Raw genomic sequence first — 21,267 nt, 5'->3', positions numbered from 1 at the left:
TTCTCTGCCTGACACCTGTTCCCAGCCTCATTAATTGGACATTGGCCCTGATTCAGAGCCAGACGCAATTAGCGCTCGCTCGTCCTGAAAATAGGGGTGGCTATTCAAATCAACCGTTCGCTGTTTGCGGTTTGTTCACGCCTCTAGGTCTGAACGAGCGAACAAAACTTGCGGTCGTTTTTTTAAAAAATACGCCTCCTGGCCGCTCGCATCCTACGTCATGTCCGCTATTTATTAGATTAATCGAGTACATCGACCCGGGTATGAACTGCTCGCTATTCTAGGGGTTGGTTTTTGCTACCACAATTTTGCGAGCAGTTCTGGCTATAAAATAACCCAGTGACGTGGTCAATGACGCTGCTGTTTTAATTATGCACACCCATAAAATGCCCGTTTTGACCTTTAAGCACGCCTGCGATCGGATCTCCACTCCCCGTTTTCAAGCACCTTCCCCCGTTACCACCCACATACGCCTACTCCTGTCACTCAAATTATCAGGCATTCGCTATTTTGCGAGCACATGAATTTCGACCGCACTGACTGGTTCGCGCATGCGTATAACGATCCATACTCATGCGCAGTTGGGAAAACATCGCTCGGAGCGAACGAGCGGCCGCTTACGAGCGGCTCTGAATGAGGGCCATTGTTTTTTCTGCCTGACACTTGTTCCCAGCCTCATTAATTGGACTTTGCTTTCCTGCCAGACATTTGTTTTCAGCCACACATCACTTGGACTTGTTTATTCTGCCCCTCCAAAATTTCACTCATATGGCGGGATGCAGCAAAAGGAGAAATGCTTTCAAACCCTGAAAATGCGATGCACTCCGGGACTTGGTTGCGGTAGGTAACGCTATCTCCTGATGGCGTTACCCTATAGAATTCTATGGGATTCTATCGGGAGAGTGCTATGAGAGGGATCCAATTGAATCCCCCCCCCCACCCCCTGTGGCACATGCACATTTTCAGATGGGCTTCTGTGTCATACACCTGGAAGTCCCACATTCACAAACGACAGCTCTTACCGAGAGAGCTAAATAACGTCAGCATGCATGCGAAGGGCGGTGGGATGCATCACATCCCGAATGCGATGTTTAATGTATCCTGCCCATAGAGTTGTCTGATATAACAAACAGTCTGGTGTATTGTCAGGGATGGCAATAGAAGATTCAAACAGGGCCGTAGCTAGGGTAGTGCAACCAGTGCCATGGCACAGGGCACCGCAGGGCAGGGGGTGCTGTTTGTTCCTGTCAATTTTCTGTTTATTATCATTCTCACTTGTAGTTTCCTCTTATTTTACCCCAGCATCTCCTGGCCTCCCCTATCTCTTCCCTGGCCCTTCCCCATGAGGCCATTCCCCTTTTTTGGGTGCCTTATGTCCCTATTTAAAATATAGGGGGGGCGCCAATGCTCTTTCTGGCACAGGGCACCAAAAAGTCTAGTTACGGCTCTGGATTCAAATAAACATCCAATAAAACATACTTGGCAACTTCTTTGAAACCCCATCCTGAAGAGTCCTGGGGGCATTGCAGCATTTTACAGTGGGAGTGGTGATAGATGACTTGGGGCCTTATTCAGCAAGGTATGCAGGGATGCATACACACACAATCAGCCGATGTTCGTGGTCTGTGCATGCATCTGAGTCGCAGTGTGCGTGTGTGAACCGCTCACTGCGTAGTGAATACTCAGACTCAGGGAAAAGTGATTGACAGGAAGTGGTGTTTGTGGGTGGATACGGGGAGTGGTTGGTCGATCGCATGCATTCCAGTGCTTCGCACCCCGTTACAGGGGCGTGCATGATTATACACAGATGCTGGATGCAGCCTGGTGTCCCCCTGGAGTCTCTCAACTCCTGCGGCAGGGTCAGGTCTACCTTTTTTCTGCGTGTGGATCCGATGTTACTCGATGTTCCCGATGTTTTCTCAGCCTTGCGCATCAGTACGGACGTTAGTGGAGGGTAAAGGGGGCGGCATTATGTAGTGTTGGGGGCGTCTGCATCTTTGTGCTGCAATTGCCATGCATATGTAATCATTAGCATATTCTCGTAGTTGCCAGGTTCGTGCGTCTGCATCCATGTGTTCTTTGCTGAATCAGGCCCTTGATTCATTGTGAATTGCATCATCCAATTTCTGGGCCACCCACGTCAGTCAGGAAGTGGGCGGCAGTAGGAGACGAGCCAACTCTGTTAGGATTTAGATTCCCTAAATTCAGGACTCTCACAGACATTCCAGAGAGTTGGCAAGTTCTATATGATATAATCTTAGAGATGCCTATCAGTAATATAACCCAGCACATCTGTCTATTAGAATGATCAGATTCTCCAGCATTGATCGCCCCGCTCACAGGAATTACAAGCCTATTGAATAATAAACTCCTAGCTTAGACCGAGGTCAAATCCATTTCTCTTCCTGGGTTTGTCACCACTGCACCCCTAGATAAAGACAATTTGGGAAATTACTGTATACTGTTTTGCCTGTCTGTAAGGCCTCTTTACAGCCACTCCCAAGTACATCTTAGACATGTGTTAGGTTACACACTTAGCCACACTTTATGGATATACATGTATATATGGAGATAAATATGAACTGTACTGTACAACTATAAAATAAACCTACATGTGCACATACAATATAATACAATAAAATATACAATTATATACCCAAAACTCTGTGTACACCCGAACATCACACCCATCTCTGCTTATTCAACATCTTATTCCAAAACCATGGCCATTAATATATAGCTGCCCCCCCTCAGCTGTTCTTATTATTTAATACAGCAAAGGTACTCCAGCTACATGAGGGATTATTAGAAATATTTTCTTACTGAACACATTTAACCCACTTTGGACAGCTACTTATTTGTTAAGCTGCATACACACACAACGATTTTTTTAATGAACGATTTGAGTAAACGATTTTTTCCCTTGAAAAAATGTACTAAAATCGTTTACTAAAGTTGTTCATTTACTAAATGTCATGAACGATTTTTATGAACTACAAACGATTTTTGCATATTCCCTTAATGAAAATCGTTGAGTTGACAAGTCTGACTGAACGACAAACTACAAACGACAAACTACAAACGTGAACGTGCATGAACGATAATCGTTCATCGTTTGACTCAGAAAGTGAATGATTTTTGCCATCAATTATCGTTAAACGATATCGTTTAACGATAATCATTAAAAAAATCGTTGTGTGTGTATGCAGCTTAAGTGATACACCATATTATTACTATTGCAACTTGTACTTATGGAAGAACCTGGGTCCACAGGGTTGTCATTGAGACAACTGTTCGCTAATGTGTATTACATTTCTTAATCTGAATATCTACTGAATAATTTAGTAGCTGATATAATATTCCTATCTGGGTTTTAAATGGAGATATCCATCTCTATGGCAATATTCTGTTTAGCACTCATTGTTTCATTTTAATGCTTTCTGGTAAATAATTACTGGCCACTAGCCCATAGACCACTACCAGTGCACAGAGAAACTTTCTTGCCTAACCAGACACTTCTCTCTTTATGCTATAATGACTTTCCTCAAATGGACGTAAACCTAGAAGAACCAGATTATTGTAAACTAACTACAGAACTGTCGTTCACTGGATGGTTTTTATTTTGCCCAGCATTTTCTGTAAACTGCAGAACCTGTAGTACATGAAAATCCAGAGGAGTTGAGCAGTTTTTAAAATACTCAAACCTCCATATCAGGCACCAACAATCACTCCACAGTGAAAGTTACTTTGATACTATTTATTGCCCAATCTGATTTTGCATTGATTTCCTGCCACATGATTGGCTGTTGGAAATTTGCATTAAAGAGTCAGTGTACTGACTGTGTGCCTGATTCACTATGGATCGCAACTGTGCACGCAATAGGACGATTGTTGCGTTCTGTGCATGCATCGCAGTGCGAGTGAATGAACCAATCACTGCGATTGGGACTGCGATCGCAGAGGCAACGCAGATCCATCGCAGAGTGATTGACAGGAAGTGCTGTTTGTGGGTGGTGATAGGGGGTAGTCGGAGAAACGTAGGTGTGCCAGTGCGTTTGAATGCTGTTGCAGAGATGTGCATAAATTATCCCCTACAATGCCATATACACAGCCTGAGTACACACTGTGTGCGATGAGGTTAGCAATTCCTGAGAAAGGTCAGAGCTTGTGCAAGTGTGTGTGAGGCTGCGATGGTACTCGATGTTACCAATGGTTTCGCAGTCTTGCTAGACTACAAAGGTGGGCGTCCCTTTGTAGTGCTGCGATGGCATAGCGATCGCAATGGATTCGGATATCTTTGCAGCCAGACTACGTGCGTAATGGCAGCCGCAATCACAGTTGCGATCCGTAGAGAATCAGGCCCTGTGTAATATAACGATCTATAGACTAATTATGCTCACATTGATTTGTACACAAATATTATGATCTAAATATGAAAAACATGACTCCATGTTATTATTATTATCGTTTATTTATATGGCGCCACAAGTGTTCCGCAGCGCCTTACAAGGTACATAACCAAAAAGTGACTTACAGTAAAATACAATACAATGAAGGACAAGGACATGGATAATATACATTGATACATAGGTGGCCATAATACCCAATTAAGCAACAAAGCATAGGCACCAAGTGTTAGGTGTCCTAGCGGTGAGTAAGAAGTAGATGAACATAAAATAAGGAGAAACACAAGAGGGTAGAGGGCCCTGCTCGCAAGAGCTTACATTCTCAAGGGGAGGGGCAGACAGATGGGCATAATACAGATGGGGAAGACAGGGAGGAGGCAGCATGTAGTAGCAAGTTAGGATGAGAGCTGGAAAGCATTGATGAAGTAGTGGGTCTTGAGAGCCCGTTTGAAGGATTGTAGAGAGGTGGAGAGTCTGATGGGGAGAGGGAGAGAGTTCCAGAGGTGGGGAGCAGCACGGGCAAAGTCTTGTTATGGAAGACAGTATTATATAAAAAGCCGTCTGTTTGGCAACACTAAGCCATAGGATAGGAAGCAATGTGCAATAATAACTTAATAGTCCTGAAGGTTTCTGAAGTTGAGTGGCCACAAATTTAAACCGTGAAGACCAGAAATCTTACGAGGAATCATGTTAATAAGGACTCCAGATAACTTCAGAATTGGTTACATACTATTCAGAATTATACATGACTCAAAATTCTGCTTTTATTAAGTTTTTGCAGAAACTTATGAAACTGTAAAGGTGCGTATCCACTACTAGATCTTGGAACGACAGTACGATTACAACATCGTAATCGTACAGTCATTTCTGATCCCCTGTAGTGCCTACACTGACCGATATGTCATTCAGTGTAGGCACCCTCCCTCATCCCCAAACATGGCCAATCTGTCGTTATCGGCAGATTGACCGGCATTTTCAGGCGACGATTGATGTTGGAAACGACCAGCGGGAGCACGCATCACTGGTCGTTTCCGACATTTTAGTGCCTGATTCATACACGATTAATGAGTGATTGAAAGATAACGATATAGTTATCGTTCAATCGCGCATTAATATCGGCAATTGGATACGCGGCTTAAGTGACACCTTTGCATAATTGTCAGTGCTATTTTGGCATTGTATTTGCTATAGCAAAATCATATTTGCCTACTTTTGAAAAATTGTTTCATGGAAATTGTTCAAGCAGCACTGCTGCCTCAGTGTATCCTGCTCCTGCCATAGGTGAAAATAGGGTCTATCTAAACGCAGGTGCGAGCCCAGCACCACCAGGTGTGTTGCAATTTGGAGATATAGGATGCAGTCAGACTGGTGCTAGCTCTGGCAGAATCTAGTCTAATGGACCCACCAGTATTCACCAAGAACCAAAGCAAGGTGGGATGGACTTCACTGAAAGGGATCTGCATGTCATGCCCCCTCATTGCCCCCCCCAGAGGTGACTGTGTGGGAATACAGGCGACATACAGAATCAGTTTACAGAGGGGTGGTCAGACAAGCCAAGATGAAGGTCACAAGCAACTGTACAAAATGTGGAAACAAGCTGAGGTTGGTAACACAGGAATACAGTAGCAGCGGAAACTCTGAAGTATAAGCAGGAGACCTGATACTCTGGCCACAGGGCCTGATTCAGAGCCGGACACTCTTTAAGAGCGCTCGCTCTGAATCAGGGCATTTTTAAATTTTTTTTGCTGCCTCCTGGCCGCTCGCTAAGCTAGAAGGTGCTAGATAAATGATAAGTAGAATCTGATTGGTTGCTATGGGCAACAACTCCACTTCTATAAACCCGCACTTTAGTAAATATAACACGGAGACTTTAGGACAGGCCAAAAACACTTAAGGGTATATTTACTAAAGTGAGAGTTTTTAGAAGTGGAGATGTTGCCCATAGCAACCAATCAGATTCTAGCTATTATCTTCTAGAAGGTGCTAGTTAAATGTTAAGTAGAATCTGATTGGTTGCTATAGGCAACATCTACATTTCTAAAAACTCTCACTTTAGTAAATATACCCCTTAGTGTGGTGCGTATAAAAGTCCTACCACTGGGATGAGCAAGAAACTCCCTGGCCAGAAGCTGTGACAAGGTGAAACCTATAATAATGTCTAATTGACCCATCGTTAAGGGGTGGTTGTATAAGGGTGGAACTTTACCAAAGGATGTATTGTGTAGCAGGCCTGAAAGGAAGATAGCAAGCTTGCAATAATTTAGTTACAAACACACATGCACAAGCAGGCAGTTGAGAGGCAAATGCAAGATTTCTGGGGGACTTCTCTAGATTCTTATCAACATAAACACATTTCATCTGACATTAAACGTGCTTGTACAAATCCACATTTCAAAATAGTGGACAAGTACATTTAAGTTTAGCGACAGTATTATCAGGATCTTTGTGTTTATTCCCTTGTTGACCAAATTTAAATATGGGAGTAAACAGATTATGTACCAATGTAAGACCTGCCTGGACTAACTGCCAGCTGAGTGGGGACCCCAACGTTGACTGACAAGATGGGTGGCAGGGTTGGACTGGCCCACAGGGGTACAGGGGAAATCCCCGGTGGGCTCCACTGCCTGAGGACCCACCCACTCCTCTAGGTGACAGGTTCCAGACCTCAAATCATACATTGTTATTCTATTAGATGGTCAGTTACCTGGTGGAGTAGTACCACCGATCATGGGTGATTCTTTCCTTTCTACAGATACTACACCAAGATTTGCTTATTGGTTAACCAAGCATTTGTGGTGGCTGGCCACACCCCTTAACCATGGGCCCCTTCCACTGCATTTCCCTGGTGGGCCCTTCATGCTCCAGTCCGACACTGATGGGTGGAATAACCGTCAGTAGGTGGAAATGTAATCCAGCTTTTTATACCTGAACTGCAATGAACCAGGAAGTTACATCAGAGCATGCTAAAATTGGAAATTTTGGTGCCAGAAAGGCAGATAGAGAAGGAGATATACAGCCCGGGAGAATTGTAGAGGAAGAGTAAGGCACAGCCATATGCCTAAAATGCCCTGTCTCCTTGTGCAAACTTCTTGCCCTTTCAAAAGAGCTGCCAAATTATTGTTCTACTTGCCTCACATAACACAAAACCTCAGCCTGTGCTTACCGTGGCCGCTGCCGCTGATATCTGTGCTGTCAGACAGCTGAAAATGTTCTAGGGTTTGCCACTGATGGTCGATGGTTTTACCATTGATGGTGGAGATCCGATGGTTCTCAGTCTTCGATGGCAGCCTAGGAGACAATCATTTTTTTTTGCCCTATCTGCATCAGGGGCATGGAGCTTAGCTGTGCTTCCGGTGGCACTCTAAGTCATGCCCCTGATAGGCCATCGGCCCGCCATGTGCCCAGCTGAGGTGGCCTTCAATGTGTTCACCATCGATAGTTTTGTGCCATTGATGATAATCACTTATGGCAGCTTCAATGGTGACCATTGAAGGCTAACCTACCATTGACCATACCTAACATTCTTAGTGTATCCTTCTTTGTTGTACCATGCAGTGACCAAAAAGCCAATGTGCCCCTTTCTGGCACTGATGACCATGTTCGCTGCATAACTGTGCCAGCAATCTGTCCTCTAGGAGCAGCATGTGGCACTTTCGGTCTTTAAACCGTGCGATCATATCACTGGTGAGTTCAGAACTTGCCTATATAAGCCTCTCTCTGGAGGAAATGGCTACAAGAAATAGCTACCAGACCCCTTTGCCTGCTGTTCTGTGCCTTGCACCAGTAACCTGATTTTCACTCCATCTTTACCTGACTTTGTTCCTGCTTACTCCCTTGGCTTAGTTCTACTAAACTGTGGCTAGCTGACTATTCTTTATAATCATGCTTCCAGTCTTTCACATAAGTGCACCTAAGTCCAAACTCCCTTGCAAGTGTCCTTAGCAGCAGTAACCCTCTTGAATTAGGAGGGATGCAACTACCCATGCTGCATGCACTGCACTAGTCTGACTGGGTCCCAGCGCCTGTGCAATGGATCTGGAAGGCCCTGGGACTGGCGCATGCGCACAAGCGGTGGTGGGTCAGCACATGCGCAAAACCCCGGCTTCTAGGTACTGCATTATCTGCAGCCCCTAGAAGCTGGGTAGGACAGCCCCATAGGCAGAGGAGCGGCTTCCCACTGGAAGCACTCGCTCTGTTAATCGCTCTGTTAATTTCTCCCCCTGGCAGTCCCAGGGGGAGAAAACACCACACTCTGGGACATGCCCTTGGTGTGTTTGGCAGGTAGCACTTCCGATGGGAAATCGCTGCCAGTCACAGTGTAGCCAGTGCAGTCATGGACTGCAACTGGCTCTTTGAGGTGGTGGATTTTACTGGGTGGGCTTAATATCAATGCACTGTAGAAAATTGATCTGTGGCAGTGGCCAAGCCATCCAGTTAAATGAATTAATGTAATCACTGTAACACGCATTACAAGCATACATGCCGGCTTCGTATTTCTCCTCCCCGGGAGGAGCCTGGGGAGGAGAAGCAGGTGGGTGGAGTTGGGGGTGGGGCCAGTCAAATTTGCATCATTAAGCTGGCCCCCTCGTGAAAATTAGTTGCGACGATGCAAATTTTAATTAGGGAAGTGGCTAAATGACTCAATTTTCAGAATCATGTAATTAGGCCCCGCCCCCAAGGCCCAGACCCGCCAATAGCCGCTAATAGTCTCCCCATTCTGCCTACTTCACTAGGAAGTGGGCAGAATGCAGGAGAAGTGCGTACCCTTCCGGAGGTCTGGAGGTTACCCGAAAAATTGGGAGCCTCCCGCAAATTCTGGGAGGGTAGGCATGTATGATTACAAGTTATAACAAACAATTATGACAGCAAAGTAGGAAGGAGCTGGAGGCTGCTAGCGAAGGCTTGGATGGCCGCATATGGCCTCAGGGTCATCTGTTGCCCATCAGTGCCTTAGACAAGTGCTTTGAGCACCTTCAAATTTCCAGTCCCTGGAACCCAATACTTAGACTATATTTGCCAGCACAATGCAGCCAATGTAAATGCAGAGTCCTTACCACACTAGCGATAATACACTATTTTATTATATCTTTAAATATACATTTTAATGTTGTTCTTGTAAAAAAAGAGAGTTAGTAGAAATTGAGGTTGCAATTCTATACAAATATATAAAACCAAAAATGTATGTATTGCACCAAAGTTTGTTTGCAATCTTTAATCGTAATAGTTTTGCACAGGCAGCTGATTTATCACTACTCAACAGATGGGGGTTATGATTGGCCAGACATAGTTAGTGGAAAAGAAAATATCATCATCCAATAATAAATCACTCTGATGCCTCGAGGTGAACAACTGAAAAGTATGGTCATGCTGCATGATGCCTGAAGCCTGAGGGTGTCCTGTGCTCTAGGCAGGAATGAGGGCATCTGTTGAGGACTTAAACATAATCTGTTGATGGGTTACCACATCCTGCACTGCTTTGGTTGGCCAGTCTATGTAAAAGAATTATATTACAGATTAAACAGCCAACAATAAATTAAAAGAGGCATGGGGGAAAGAGAGGTGCTGGGGGTAGTGATGCATTTTGAAGCCCCTGCTGCTCTCTTTTTGGGCTTTCAGCATTGGCTACTTCTGTGGAATATGTTTATGGTTTGCAGTAACACAAATATTACAAACAGGGTAATGGCTCTGCAATACAGTTAAATCATACACACCATTGGTGGTCTATGGCACTTTATTTTTTAGATGCTACATATGTTTGTGTTTCTCTCCATTCTCAGATTGTCATCCCTTAGGATCATGACCTTACTGTTTGTAACCTTGACAGACATAGTATATAACTATTTGCTTGGGAAAAAAAACATTCAGGTTGAGAAGTTAAGGTTAGGAATAGGGAAGAACATAGTAATTTAGTTTACTGAAACCATTATATTTAGTACTTTAATTATAACTTTGTCTGTCTAGTGTTGAGAAAGGAAAACATTTGGTCTCAATTACACAACACTACAGGACTTTATGTGGTTTCTGTGTATAGAGTATATGTGGGCTCCCCACATTGAAAGAACCTCAGTGTTTAGGTGGGATTTAAATTACCAGCCAATATTTTTACTCTAAACATTATTTAGACTCAAATGGAAGACATTAGCCAAGTATTAGCTAAGACGGAAAAGCACAGAGTGGTGCTGAAATACACACATTTCCGGGGATGTACACTTTTGGGCATGGAAATGCGTAACTAACACAGGCATCTGAGATGACTTATATGGGCTAAATGGACCCAAGGGAGGATAACACAATGTTCTGCTTGTCCCATAAAAGTCAAAGCTGCTTTTTCAGTTTTGACCATCATAGACTGTGCTGTGATACAATATGCAGCCATACAAAGTTCTGTGCCTCTATATACTGCTCTGAGAAATCATTGAAGCATTACAGAAAAACACAAAGCAAATCTTTTATTTTTAATTAACTATCCTCCCCCAACTGGCAAAACTGCCAACATTCCCCCAGGTCTCAAAAAGGCTACGTCCATGGATAACTGTCACTTTCCAGGCTCAGCAAATACAGTGCAGTGATAAGGCTGATTGCATGGCTGCCCTGGGTCAACTTTACTGTTCTCAACTTTGAAGAAAACAAATGGCGTAAACACAAATGATTTTGCATCGAATAAACGTTACATTTTTGTAAACTTTTTATTTTATTAGCTTTTGCTAGGTTAGTTTCATGTGTCCCAATGTATTTTTTGGGAAAGTGCAAAAGAAAGGCAGGCCTGCAGCATGATTATATATCATGTCATGTTTTGGCAAGCTCAACTCTGGAAGCTTAACAACTAGAGATAAGAATAAGATTAACTGTACTAGATCTGAAGTTTATGAACTCTCATTGAACACAATGTTGGAGACATATGTCACAAATAATACACTCACATCTCACTACATATTATACAACTATTATGGATGATGTGTAGTTCTCACAATGCAGCCAAGCACTGTAACTGTAACATACTTTGCAGATCACAGGTGTTATGATAAATATGAACTGGTCACCATTCATTTTGGCAAGTCCCAGCCGGTGATCTGTGTGTAGTTTTATCCTCACAAGAGGAGGGATAGGGAAAGCCCTTTTCCATTCTCCCCACCCCTCTGTAGAGGAGGAGATGGGGTCTGATGACTGAAAACTTGTAAAAGATGTGTACTGTATGCTGAAAGCATAAGAGCAGAGAGCTCATTTAGAACATGGGTTTCTGATTAAAAACTCTGGAGGAACATTACAGGGAGAAAGTACATTCGTCTCCAAACTTTTCTCTCCCCTCACAAGCTCTCTATGGAAGGAGAAGACATGGGGAATTCAAAGACAGACAAGAAAAGTTTTGCCAATAGAACAATTAAAATAGCCCTAGTTATCTTCATTTGCATCACAGGGGTTCTTGCTCTCCTGCTCATACTGGGTAAGTAACTATAATTTAATACTAATAGTATTTTTTTGTTTAATATGATTTTAACAGCGAAAACATAGAGAACTGTAATAATTGGTAACAGAATAAGACAAATGCACAATCATATATTACAAGCAGGGTATCAGTCAATAAAACAGACAAAAAATAAAAAAAGCAACAACTCTCTTAACATGAGCATACAATGATGTGTACAAGGCACAGCAGTGGTTTACCTGCTACATACGTGGATAAAGAAGTTCATACATGTGAATATTTGGCTGAATAGTCTGTCAGTTGTTACAAACTTAAATGACCCATCTGGGACTAAAGTGCTGGCAACATCTGCTATGATAGGAGAGGATAGGATAGCTGGGGATTGGACAGTGCTCCCAGTGATGTGAAGTGTAGCAGACAGGTAGATGGGGGAGAGAATGACTGCAACCTGAGGCATCTTATATTATAACCTAAACACAGGACAATGTTAGTTAACAAGTTAGACTGAGATAACCATTGGTTAAATGATAATGATAACATTAGCCAGGCATGTGTTGCTAAAGCTTGAATGTACAGTATAAGAATTATTGTTACCAGCAAACTTCACCAGTATGGAGACAATTTGAATTCACTTTAGCAGTGAAAGGTTTTTTAAATCTTTTCACAGTAAGCGATACTGTATGCACATACAATGTCTGACAACAGTTATGTCACATCGCACATAGAAAGATCAATTTTTTATAACTTTTCATCATAATTAATTCCACCAGTATATTTGTCCCTATTTGTATGGATCAATGAACTTATGTGTAAATTATTCTGCATGCTGCCCAAACATGAAATATGGCACATGAGTGCTCTTGTAGAAATGAAGAAGTACAAGAGACATACAGTACTTGCTGTACAGGCGGCACTTGGCAGGTGCGCTAACAATGAAGGTTTACTGGCATCACCATGACAAAGATATGGCTGAAGATTTTGTATATTTAGTTTACAATGATCACTATGTACATTTAACTGATGCATGCGTTTGGCATTTGCTGTATGTGGTAGATGCTGTTTATAATACTGTATATACATAAATAGGAAATGTGATGGGCCATTTGGGGAAAAGAATGGATGTACAGTACCATCTCAGTAATACACCCCACCTAATGTACAAATTCTAACATTTATTTAAAATACTCTTCTTATGTTAATATTTATATCCCTGGATTTAGAAGTCTCAACTCATGTACTTTGCTAAATCAATGTAAAATTAATGTATTTATCCTTCTGAGTGTCAGATAAAAAACAAATTAATACTCAAAATACACTATTAAACACAATCTTCATAAGCACAAATATGCTCTTTCCATGGATGTGTAGCAAGATCCTACTATAATCAGGGTGGTATTCCCATGTTCCCAGCAAGCACATGCCAGCATTTCCACTCGGTAAACAGTAACCAAATGATTGAATATTTTTTTGATCAACCATCACCATCCTGAGATTAGCAAAGCCAAACAAAAGCTCTAATGCCTGGAAAAGGAGCTTTTCAATCCTTTATAATATAATGAAACATGCAGTAGAACCATCGTTCCTTCTAGGAAATGATAAAATACCGTCTGGACTGCTTCTGCTGCGTAAGGTTTAGGTTTAATCCTTATCAGAACATCTAGTTATGTTGTGACTGAAAGCTCTCCACTGCACATTGGACCTGATTCAGAGATGGCGAAGGATTAGCGACGGCAGTTGCATAGACAATTTCTCTGCAAAGTGAGTGACAGGTAGGTAGTCAACGACTGGTGGAGGTAACGGGGTAGTTAGAAAAACGCATACATGTGGGGACCATTTTATGGGCGTGCTCTAGTGAGGCTCTGCAAATTCGTTTGCAGCTGCAGAGGCCCCCACGTCTTAGGAGAGGCTTACTCAGAAATTCGATGTACGACCGACGTTCCGGCTTTTGTGCGTGAGCCAGAGGTGGGCGTCTTAGTGCACAAGATGAGTTATTATCATATATTCACAAGTCAGCTGGCTTCGGAATTGCAATTGAGTCAGATTTGCTTCCATCTCTGAATTAGGCCCATTATACACTAAAAGATTTAACTGACAGAATGAATTCACATGCTCTAAAATATTACATCACGGGGTAAATTTACTAAAGGTCGATTTAGATCGATTTAAAATCGATCTCAATCGATCAACATCGATGGGCTTTCCGAACGCAAAATTTGTATATTTATCATCCATAGGGTTTCTACTGTAATTGAAGTTGAAAGCCTAGTGATAGTAAATATGCGGATTTTGCATTTGGCAAGCCCAGCGATGTTGATCGATTTAGATCAATTTTAAAACGATTCAAATCGACCTTTAGTAAATTTGCCCCCATCAGTTTTATGTATAGAAAACAAATATTGTAGCCAATATAGTATAAAGGCAAGACTGTACTGTATATTCAGCTTGTGAGCTAACAATAAGTGAGGACAGGGCTGGATTTAGCATCAGGCACAGTAGACTTTACCCTAAGGGCAGCAGACAGTGAGAAGTGGCTTTTTCCCACTAATGAAACATGTTTTCTTCACCAGCAAACAGAAATAAGGGAATGATCATATCTAACTTATTAGAGTTTATCTGGGGACAGTAAAGATAAAGTGAATAATTTTTGCTAAAAGGACAATTTAAACGGCATAATTATTTGAATGTGTTGTGTAGTGTATTGTGACTAATGCATGCTTCCTTTTTACTGCTTCTCTACAGGAGATCTCCGAGGGGAGGTCTAGATGGAAGAAGTAGGGAAAGGGGGGGTGGGATATCTTACTGCAACTTATGTCACATGGTCCCTGCCACCCCCTTTACTGTGCCACAGTTCCCAGCATTCCGCAGCAGGGGGCCGGGCCACCATGACACACTTTCCTCAAGAACCCCAAACTGCAAACTTCACATGGGGAAGAGGGTGGGGTCCATAGAGTTTGTGAGTCTCCTAGACATTTCTGGAGAGTAGACAATATGCTCTAATGGGTGTAAGATCATCTCTGAGTAATGTGCATTTTCTGTTGTTACTAATACTGTAAGATTCCCAATGTATCTCCACTGCAGACAGCGTTTAAGTTATACAAACTATGCAAGATTGAGTGACTATCACATGACTCGCAAACCACGCTGATCGCCTCTCACCATACTAGACTAACATTGGTACACACAGTGGAGTGGGTAGGAATAGTGCCATGTAATCCTCTGTTTTACTTATTGCTGGAACAGGTTCCATCTTTATATTTTGTCTCGTTAAAATGTACGGTAGTGTGTAGTTTGAAAATATTAAATATTTATTAAAAGTGTTTCATAATCCTTCAGTGAGTAGTAACCCATGGATTTAACCAACAATATGGCTTCCACTGGCATACAATCAATCTCCACCCATAACAAAGTTTAGTGGGGGCCTGACGATCCCCATGCAGCTCTTCTGGAACTGAAATCAGGGCTGCACTGCACATTAGCCACCTCTCACACATGTTTAGGGGAGCAGATAGGGGCAACCATGACAGATGACCCAGGTCACCCTCACCACAGGAGGGCAGTAGTTCTGCCACCACTGACATGTTCACGTGCTGTTAGGGGTATAGAATAATGGAGCACATAGCAATTATCACTTTTTTGCACATAACTGTATTGATGCTATTTCTGTTGTTTTTTTATTTGAGTTGTCCCTAATTAATAATCATAAGGGAAAATATGACAAGAAATATTAATTGCTGGCTTATAGCGGGTTGGGTGTGAAATCAGCAGCCGGTTCATATCCCCATGCCGGAAGCCCGAACAAGGAAGATGCTGACAGGGGCAGCATTAGTGGTGCCTAACCCTAACCTCCCCCCTGGGGTGCCTAACATTAACCCCCCCTTCCCGCACCCTAAACCTAACCCTCCCCGGGGGGGGTGCCGTGTGTTCCTAAATTCCCCTCTCCATAGCCTAACCCTCCCTGGGGAGGGGCTAACCCTAATCTCCCCCTGGGGTCCCTTAACCTAACCCTCACCCCACCCATGGCTAACACCTTACAGGGCCCCGCTTACCTTCGTTTGGGATTTTGACGCCTATCTTTAGTACCGGGTCGGGCCTCTGACATTGGGGTTCCGGCTGCCGGTATCCCGGCCGCAGGTAAATTAACTACATCCCTAGAGTTGGGTATGAAATCCTGGTGGCTGATCTAAAACATACTGTACAGAGCTTTTCACACTTTAATGCTCATCCAGCTATGTTATAACTACAGTAAATCAATGGGCATGCTGCTGACCTTATGTATGTTACAGCTATTAATAAGCTGTAAATCAGCACATGAAGTTTAGTCATCAATGCATTATGGTTTTTTACCATGCAAGTCAATGTTTAAGAAACTAAACATATATATTTTATAGAGCTTAGGCTCTAGATGTGGTAAGAAAGCAGGTACGTTGTGGTAAGTCTAATGTACAGTACTGTTTGTGCATCAGGTTTTAGGCCTTGCTTTGCATGCAGGAGTCTTTGATAAATGACCCTCATTGTGGCACTTTCTATGCCTGTCAAAATATTTTTTCAGTCTCCTGAGGCGTGACTGACCCTATCTGAAGTAATGTAGCAGATAATGGGGCTTTGTGACAGGAAGTGCTCTTCAGAAATCACATCAAACGCGGCACACATGACAAGAGCTTTATGCATGGCTCTGCAGAATCGGTGCCAGCCTGAAGTTCACACAGAAGACAAGAGAGGCACATTACCAACCACAATTGCATTACACTGCTAAAATGTGTTTATTCTCTTTCCTCCACTGTTCATCTTGTGTCACATTGTTGCTGTGACCTCATCCCTTCATCTTCTCATGACACTAATTACAGCATAACAAACACTATGTTTATCTGTATTGGGTATAGGTGTAATTTTGTCTATTTGGCAATTTCACAGCTGGTTGTTAAATACTGATATAATTTTATTAAGTTATATTTATTTTATCAAGTATCATGTTTCTTTGCTGTGACAGTGTTGTGTAACTGATAACTGCATGAGGCTAGTTTTAATAACCATTGCGCAGCGCAGCTCAGTTGTTTCAGCATTGTCACAGCTATAATGTATTCATTGTATCGAAAAATGTATAGTAACAATTTGCTGCTTGAGCCAGGTGAAGAAATTGGTACAATACAGTCTGCTCCAGTGGCGGCTTCAGAGGTGGGGCTGCAGCACAGTCCAAAATTTAATAGGGGAGACACAGCAACTGCCAGTGAGTCCCAGCCATCTATGTTTGGCAGCATTTGAAATAGCAGATGGTGCGGCTCCCCTATTTGAATTTTTGGACTGTGCTCAGCCCCACCTCTGGAGCCGCCACTGGTCTGCTCCATCTGTAAACTATGTGAACCATCCAATAAATATATAGGGGTCAATCCAATTAGGTGTGAGATGCGTGATGAAAGTTGCGAGTTACTGTTTTCTATGCTAATTCACATGGCAAATTCATTTTGCAATCCAATTAGCAAATCGCATTGAACCAAACATACTAAATTCGCATATTTCCATTCGTACCTCCCTGAGGGTAAGAGATGGCAGGGAAAATCTTTATTTTAAAATGTCGGGACACTGTGCAGAACTCCTTGGATACCCCCCTAATGACTATATAGGTAATTGGAAGTTTCCAATTAGCTTAATTAGTCCAATAATTACATGTCATTTTTTGGGGTTTGGAAAACAAAATGGCCTTGTATTACCTCAAAATCAACTACTTCGTTGCTATATGCACCCCAAATTTAATTAGAGTATTTATAAAAAAAAAACATAATTGCTTTTTATATTTGTTTACATTTAAAAGTTACTGCAAAGTATCCCAAAAGCATCTTTTTTTTCCTAGGTTATTTTTGCATTCTTCATTTTTGTCATATAAAAGTAAATTAAAAAAGTTTGCTTTTTATTATATTTTTTTACTTTGTTTAAAAAAATGCACAAATTAGCCATTTTACACCATTTAAATACTTCCAGTACTTTTTTTTTATGTCCATTGACTGCCTTCTGTATGATTCTGCAAACAAAATTGTTAGGTTTTTGGGATCGTGGAAGGTCACCCCACTTTTTCATGCACTTCTCTCACATCGCATTTGGCTGACCATTCGCAAATCCCCGCTGTGAGTACCATGAATAGGCATTTTTAATTGGATTAGAGAATTCTCGGGTGCGCGCATTTGTGCGAAGTCTGCGAGTTTCAGGAAACAAACTCACAACTCGCACCTAATTGGATTGACACCATATTATTTAGAAGCGTAAAGTGAAATAGGTATGTTAATGGCAATTTTACCACACTTAGAGCCTGATTCAGAGCTGGACGCTCTGACCAGAGCGCTCGCTCTGAATCAGGGCCCTCCTACCTGTTTTTGGAGCGTCCTCATGGACTCTCGCATAGCTGTGGGTTACCACCCACAGCTTATGCGAGCGTCCATGATGATGGTCGCGATGGTCAAGGACCATCGTGACCATCGGGCTTGCGACGAGACCCTGCGGTAGGGTCTCGCTTCCGCAAGCCCAGGAGTGATTTTGGCTCTATCAGAGCCAAAGTCACTCCCACTGACATCATTACTGATGTCAGTGGGGCCGGACGCAGATGGTATGCGTTCCCATGGGAACGCCTCCGTCTGGCCGCCACGCCCCCGGCACGCCCACCAAAGGGGGCGTGCTGTCAGTCACCATCGACAGCACGCCCCCCTTGGTGCGAGACCCCGAGCAACGTATTTCTCGTTGCTCGCCGGGTCTCGCGCATGCACACGACGGAGCTCCCCATAGTTCTGCCCCTGCTGGGGCAGAGTGCATAAGGTGTTAAATGTTTTGCACAGTTGATTGGTGCTGGTGGCGGTTAGTCCACATGTGGAACTGCTTAACCTGTTCCTAGGTTTTCTGAACCAGGAAGTAGCATAAAACACAGGGATATAACAGGTGTACACATAGTAGTATTGATGCAGCCTGGAACATTAGGGTATTGCTGGGCATTGTAGTGCATCGGCTGTCAGAGTGGTAAAAACACCAGTAGATAGTAGCTCTATGCCTCTCTAATGTAGTGGTGGTGATACAGTGTACTTGCTGTACTGTGTGGACTTCTCAAGGCTGGTATATTTGTTGGAGCCTCAGAGGTGCGTCCATTCAATAGGAACACCAGGGAGGAAAAACATGTAAATATGTCGGAGGTCAGGTCTCCTGCTGAGCTCCGGCAGGTCCTAGAGACTGTTAGCTTAGTTAATTATTTGCACTGAGTATGGAGGCAGTTTAGGAGCGCTCCTCATCCAACTCTAGATCCCAAACTATTATCTATAAGTTTTGTACAGGTTCCCTTATGTATATACTTGCTCATGGTTGGCTTCAGTTCAGGCGGCATCCAAGTAAGTCTCTCCTTACACTCTGATAATGGTGCCACACTGCTCCATACAGTGTTGTACTGGGTTGTAATATCACAGCACAGCATCACACTCCCAGCAAATCAGAGACATGGAGGAACAGGCACTGGCATCTTCATACTGTATCATGTAAATAGCCGTCAGCAGTTTCACCTCAATGTCAGCAGCCAGTGCTCCGTGTAGGGTGCAGCAGGGGAATGGAAAACACTTGTCAAATAACGTTATTAGGCAATTGCCTAAGTTTGCCTAATGGTAGCACAGGACATGTTCTTACTTTGCATATATAACAGCTTTTCAGTGTATCGGAGTAGAAACCTTGAGTTCTGAACATAGGTAAAACTAAACACATTGGGGGGATGTATCAAGCCTTGGAGAGTAATACAGTGGAGAGAAAAAAGTAAAAACCAATCAGCTCCTGACTGTCATTTTTCAAACACAGCCTGTAACATGACAGGAGCTGATTAGTTGGTACTTTATCTTTCCCCAAGGCTTGATACGTATACCCAAGGATCACCCATTACCAGTGTGTCTGCCACCACCCTCCCCTGCCAAACAGCAATGTTCTCCTGCAGCTAGGATGTTTTAGCAGGGTGCTGTCCTAAAAATGTAAAAATGCGCCTTGCCCTATTTTTGAGGCTCTGGGCCTTTGTGGCGCACTGGGATACCAAACAGTCATCTGCTCTACTATGAACTGGACACGGTCCAGAGATCCCCTGTGACATCAGTTCTAGCTCCCCCGTGTCTCAGGCTGCTATCATGGCTGCATTAACTGCAATCTCCAAACTGATGAGGTGGCTACAATAATTTAAGTGCAGGTGGCAGAACTTACAGTATCCAGCATGCCACCAAGCAGAAGGTGAGCCATGGCACTGACTAGTCTCTGAAGAGGTCACTCCATTCAAAGAAGAGTGAAGGAGGTGGTGGGGGTGTAGCTATAGAGCTAATAAACAGGGTGCTCAACATAATTTAATTGAAAGTCATCAGTCTGTTGGGGAACCAGGATTAGGCGCAATCATCTGTTGTAGTTCCATAATAATTCTGTCCTTGTCCTGGAAGGGCTCACCAATATGTATAAGTCTGCCAGTGAAGGCGGCGGTCCAGTGAATTGATGACACTATTTGTACTGAATCGCGTCATCATGGCCCTACTCCCACAATGTTGTGTATCATGGCATTGTACAGTCGTGTTGGGGCAACAATGATACAATTTGCATCATCACCTCCCACTGTCTGCCAAGTTCTTCTGCAGTTAATAAGGGTGCATTATAATGAGAGCCCAGACTATAGGGTTTTTCTTCACACTCACTTCATGTATGCAGTGGCGTCAATATGGGGGTGCCACCAAATGCTGTCCCCTCCTCAGAGTCAGGAGCCGGATGCTGCAGTGTGACATTCTCCTGCAGCACTCGGCTCCTATCACAGAGGAGGAGCCAGCAGTGCAGGTACAGTCTTCGGGGACAGCCCAGCATGTCTGGGGATGCTGGGCACGCCCCCGGAGTGACGCTATTGGGAGTCCCCGTGAGACCATGCTCCCTTTTGTGGTAGACCATGCCCCCGCGCGGGGGGATGTAGAGTGCACATCAGGGGTCACCAGACCTCTGCATGTATTTCAATAAACATTTCCAGCTCATAAATAAATAGTAATAAATAACTTTAATCCACATTTATTTTCCGCCAATAGTTGGCTAAAATAATAATAACATTCATTTTATTTTTTAGCTATTTCTAGGGCTACAGTGAATGCAAATAAATATAAAGTAGTAATAAATAATATAGTACCCCATGTTTTTCCCTGTACAATGCTTATAAAAAATAGTTATTCAATTATACTACCAAAACAATACTACTGAAAAACACCTATTATGAGATTATTCCAGTGAAATACATCACAAAAGAAAAGAAATCTGATAAGAAAATGATAAAACCAAGACTCAAACCATTATTTTATTACTTTACTTCATCCTACAATACACATGCAAGCAAACTTACCTCCTTTCCAGGGGCAGTGTAAGAGAGGAGGGGTCCACATGCAGTCTCAGTGTGGGCGCCCACCCTCTCACCAATGC

General features: G+C 43.0%; 1 protein-coding gene across 1 annotated transcript in view; it reads left to right on the top strand.

The window, feature by feature from the left end:
• The first annotated feature begins 11,594 nt into the window (after window positions 1–11,594).
• The window catches only part of PHEX (phosphate regulating endopeptidase X-linked), a 265,370-nt gene continuing 255,697 nt past the window's right edge, over window positions 11,595–21,267 (top strand). The window contains exon 1 of the mRNA XM_088451595.1: window positions 11,595–11,847. Within this exon, the coding sequence (XP_088307721.1) occupies window positions 11,724–11,847 (124 nt within the window). The 5' untranslated portion in view covers window positions 11,595–11,723. The remainder of the gene's footprint in view (window positions 11,848–21,267) is intronic.

The sequence above is a fragment of the Taudactylus pleione genome, unplaced genomic scaffold, assembly GCF_031769625.1.
Source record: "Taudactylus pleione unplaced genomic scaffold, aTauple2 ptg000026l, whole genome shotgun sequence".
Taxonomy (NCBI): Eukaryota; Metazoa; Chordata; class Amphibia; order Anura; family Myobatrachidae; genus Taudactylus; species Taudactylus pleione.
Note: the sequence above shows the minus strand (reverse complement) of the source record. Positions and strands in the feature narration are given on the sequence as shown.